This window comes from Triticum dicoccoides, chromosome 3B (genome assembly GCF_002162155.2).
Source record: "Triticum dicoccoides isolate Atlit2015 ecotype Zavitan chromosome 3B, WEW_v2.0, whole genome shotgun sequence".
NCBI classification, from domain to species: Eukaryota; Viridiplantae; Streptophyta; class Magnoliopsida; order Poales; family Poaceae; genus Triticum; species Triticum dicoccoides.
The window spans coordinates 450255863-450260141 of record NC_041385.1 but is presented as its reverse complement, the minus strand read 5'-3'; the positions used below and the strand labels follow the sequence as shown (position 1 = coordinate 450260141).

The 4279-nt window shown below is 54.7% G+C and overlaps 1 protein-coding gene across 1 annotated transcript; it reads right to left on the bottom strand.

Annotated features, from left to right (window-relative positions):
- Window positions 1–407: 407 nt before the first annotated feature.
- On the bottom strand, window positions 408–1656 carry LOC119281376 (GATA transcription factor 15-like). The gene is made up of 2 exons (XM_037561894.1): window positions 1046–1656; window positions 408–918 (listed from the first exon to the last, which is right to left on the bottom strand). Exons 1-2 carry the CDS (start codon window positions 1406–1408, stop codon window positions 607–609), a joined length of 675 nt encoding a protein of 224 aa, XP_037417791.1. The 5' UTR covers window positions 1409–1656; the 3' UTR covers window positions 408–606.
- Between the last annotated feature and the right edge of the window lie 2623 nt (window positions 1657–4279).

Sequence of the window (4279 nt, the reverse complement as noted above, 5' to 3'; positions counted from 1 at the left end):
AATGCTAATTTATGCTGGCAGTAGCAGCGTAGCGAGATTGGAAGATACTAGTACGGAGCCTCACTCTCAGAAGCCCTATAAAAGAAAAAGCAGGGCCTGTACGTACGTTTATGGGCCCCTGATATATGCAGCTACCGATGATTGACCGTTGGGGCACCGAGCCAGCAAAAGGTGCAAATCTATCTAGCTGTGCACGGGGTCTCCAATGAACACATCTCAGTGATGATTAGCAAAGCAGGACATGTACCATTCGCTGTAATCATCATGCGACATGCATCCACCCATCATGGAAAGATGGTCTACTAGATACTCCTATCTCGGAGTATATGCAAACCTCGGCTCACAAAAGAAAAGAAAAGAAAGAGAAAGAATCCTCACGCAACAAGAGGAAACAAGACGGGAGGAAAGGAAAGAAATCGGGGGGAGTGATCCATTTTCATTTCAGCTTCAACTTTCATGCAGCCGCAGCCGGGTCGTTGGTCAAGCACAGCATCTTGCGTGCCCTCAAAAAGAAGTACCACAGCATCATCTTTGTTGTTACTTAAAAGGGGAGAAGGAAGGAAAGAAAGTCCCTAGAGAGCGAGCGAGCTATGGCTATGGCTATGGCTAGTAGTACTGGAACAGGCTTGTCATCTCCCGGACGGACCCGAAAGCTGGCGACGAGGGCATGACGCCGAGCCCCCATGGCAGGCACGGCCCGTCCTCCGTCGCCGCGTCGCCGAACATCCCGTAGGACGCCGCCTTCGCCACGGCCGGGCCGTAGCACCCCCACTGCTGCTGCTGCTGCTGCTGCTGCCGCGCGTACCCGTACGCGTACTCGATCCCGCTGTCCGATGCCAACGCCGTCGGCGCCACCGCGGCGGCCGCCGCGCGCCTCTCCTCCTTCTTGTACCGGATTCCGCACGCATTGCACAATGACTGCACAGATGATGCAATACTGACCAGTTAGCATGGATGTACATATATGTTCGTAAGGCAGTGTTGCTGGGTACGTGGCCATGTACGTAGAGTATATGATCATCAGTTTACGCACGCACGCACGCACCTTTGGTCCGCGAGGCCCGTTCCTCCAGAGCGGGGTGGAGGTGGTGTCGCAGTTGGCGCACCGGCGAGCGGAGGCGGCGCCGGCATTGCTCTGATCCGCGCGCGCCGGGCCGATATCCTGCCTGCCGTTGCAGCTGGGCACCGCCTCCCACGGCAGCCCGGCCTCGGCGCGCCTGGTGGAGGGCGTGCCGAGCGAGAGCGTGCAGTCGACGGAGCCGCCGTAGGAGGCGTAGGAGCCGTCGTCGCCGCATTGCTTGCTGTAGTAGTGGTGGTCCCCCGGCGCCGCGGCGAACAGCATGGAGCAGCCGCCGCCGCAGCTGCCGTAGAGCAGCCCGCACGTGCATGGCGCCGCCTCGTGCAGCATCTTGACTAGTAGGAGCTACTTGCAGGAATAGATCGAGCAGAGAAGGCAATAGTATCTACTCTAGTGCTACTAGCTGCTGGTATCGGGGGAAGATTAATATGAAGAGGGAGGGAGAGCTTCGAGACTGGGGTCGAAACCAAACCAAACCAAAGACGACGTAGGGGGTGTCTGTTGCTGGAATCTGGAGGTGGCCGGCCACTTAACAGTTAACACACACTAGCTAGGGCTGTGGGTCGTTGAGGTGTCTGGCACATGTGGATGGATGTGGGAGGTAGGGTACGGGATCCTGGGGTTCTTATAGCGACGACGTGGGAGTACGGTGGTGGTGGGCTGGGGCTGGGGCTGGGTTGGCTCGCTTTTTACGTGGTAACCTGGGCCGACCCGATTTTGGATTCCGGCCGGGGGCGCGAGACGCGATGCCGCCGCAGCGAGGGGATCGGATGTCCGTCCAGATGTCTCTCTCATGCGCCTGTGGTGTGGGGCCGGGGCGTGGTCAAAGAAGGATGTGGCGCTTGGTCAAAAGGAAGGCCACGTGAAACCGGGAACAGTCCCCCATGCACACACACACACACACATATGGGGACGTGGAGGGGCTCTCGAGGAGGGATGTCGTACGTAGTGGTAGTGCTACTGACATGCGCTCGTACAACTACGACGAGTCCATTGGAGTTTGGCGATCACGAGGGGCACAGTTCGATCTGTCCCTCCCTCCTCCCTCCTCCTCTGAGCCGGTTGTGGGATCCCAGGCCAGGCCAGGCTATCCACCACGGAGTAAGTGAGCGAGCAACAAGGAGACGATGCATGGCATGGCATGGCATGGCATGCATGCATGCGTCCGTTAGGCGGGCAGCGTCGCAGCGATGCCTGAAAGCCTGCGGTGCGCTGCATCAGGCCGGCCGGTCGGGTCGGGTCGGGTCGGGTCAGTCTTTAATTTCCATCCACGGGGGTGGGGTGTCATTTTGCAATGACACGACGGATCGAAATTTCTGGCCCTGCATGCAGATGCAGCACACCACCACCTTTGGCTGTGCGCAGTGTATCTGGACCGAAGCATGCATGCATGCATCGATCATGTTACGTTACATCTACATCTACATCTACAATACGTACAGCTAGACAAAACTGAAGATGAACTCGATAGGTGGTGGAGCTAGTAATAAAGCGGCGGGCAGGGTTGTGCTCCATGAAGATCACGTTTGGGCACATGATTAGGTCAAGAAGGAGCCGCTAGGGGCTTCCAAACCCAGAGAAAGAAGGAAACTAAAGAGCAAAGGAGGCGTAGCGAAAGAAGGGCGGATGGGAATGGGAAAATAAAAGAGCAAGGAAATGAATCAAAAGAAGCAAAAGAGCAAAAGAGGAGCGACGCGAGGATGAGGAGGGAACACAGGAAAAGACGGGCGGGCGCGGGCCGAGTTGGAGAGAGAGAGAGAGAGAGAGAGAGAGAGAGAGAGAGAGAGAGAGAGAGAGAGAGAGAGAGAGAGAGAGAGAGAGAGAGAGAGAACAAGAGATATAATTGGCCGAAACAATCCATGATGGCTCCCCCAAGTTCCATAAAGTCCCCCGTCGAATCGAATCCGATCATCGGTCCAAGGAACAGTCGCGGTCAGGCATAGAAGATCCCGCCTTTTGGCACCAACCTCCACGCACGCAAACCCAGGACACATCACTCGCCTCGCTCCTGCCCTGCCTCTCTCTACTCCACGCTACGCTACGGGGATCCGATACGCCTCTAGCCTGATCATTCCCTCCTCGATCTCCTCCTACTCCTACATACAGAAAGAGTAGAGCAAAACTACTTACTACTTGACCAGTGACAGTGAGGCTTTTCTTTTGCTGTGGTTTGTTTCTCTTTTCCTTTATTGGTGTTGTAAGCAGGCTGCCTAATTCCCCTGCCAAGTCAAAAGGAAGCAGGCAGCGATGCCAGAGAAAGGCAAAGCCCGTGGAGCCCGTCATCTGCCCAACGGCCCAAGTGCGAGCCGACACGACCTTACCCAAAGCATACAGTATGATATATATACCTGGGGCCAAAAACATGTTTGGTCTTGCTTGTTTGTATAATATTTCACCTTCTAAACAAGCGGGGCCGGTCTTGGAAACCGAAACCAGGGTGATCCCGTTCAAAACACCAGGAACACCAGGAACGCAAGCACAATGTTGTATCCAAGAGCGAGCTCCGTGAGCTATTGTTTAGCAGCCTAATGACCAGTTTTTGGCAGGGATTGTACGCCTTGTGCTTCGTGTGGCGATCTGCTTGCTCGCTGCATATGTGGACTGTCGTCGAGGAGGGCCTAAAATAAGACGGCAGAACAAACAAGGGGAGGAGCACGAGCGCAAAGCAGGATATGGGAGTATTGTACTACTAGCGCTACTACTGCGGTGTTGGGAGCACAGAGCTCCTCTCCTGTGTGGTGTGTGTTTGGTGATGTGTCTTGTGTAGGCAATCCGCCCGAGGAGATCGTCGTTCAAAAAGTTGTCCCGACACTGCCAGAGTTAAGCCTAGAGATTGGTGTCCTTTGGTTGGGATATCTCAAGCCCTGGTCCCTTCTCTTTGCCCTTTGATTACAAGGGGGATGGGGACGGCATCTCTTGGAAAGCGATGGTGCCCCCCAGTTGTTCTCGTCTCTCGAGGTTTGAACCATTTTTGTTATTCTGCTAAATAAACATAAATAAAATATGCTCGACCACGTAGTGATCAGATAACTATAGGGTACTACACTATCACGTTTCTCTAAGGGCACCTTGATTCGAAAGGATTTCATAGAATTTTTTGTGGATTACAATTCTTAGGGCATCTCTGAAGCGGACCCTCAAGCCTTCTGCGAGCGTCCCGTCCACGCTGTTAGGACGCGCTTTGTTATCCAACATAGTTCT

What these genes read in the sequence shown, in the direction of transcription:
- LOC119281376 (XM_037561894.1), bottom strand. Translation starts at nt 1,408, where the DNA reads ATGCTGCACGAGGCGGCGCCATGCACGTGCGGGCTGCTCTACGGCAGC. An exon ending in ACGGGCCTCGCGGACCAAAG is followed by an intron (nt 919 to 1,045) that starts GTGCGTGCGTGC and finishes TCATCTGTGCAG; the next exon opens with TCATTGTGCAATGCGTGCGG.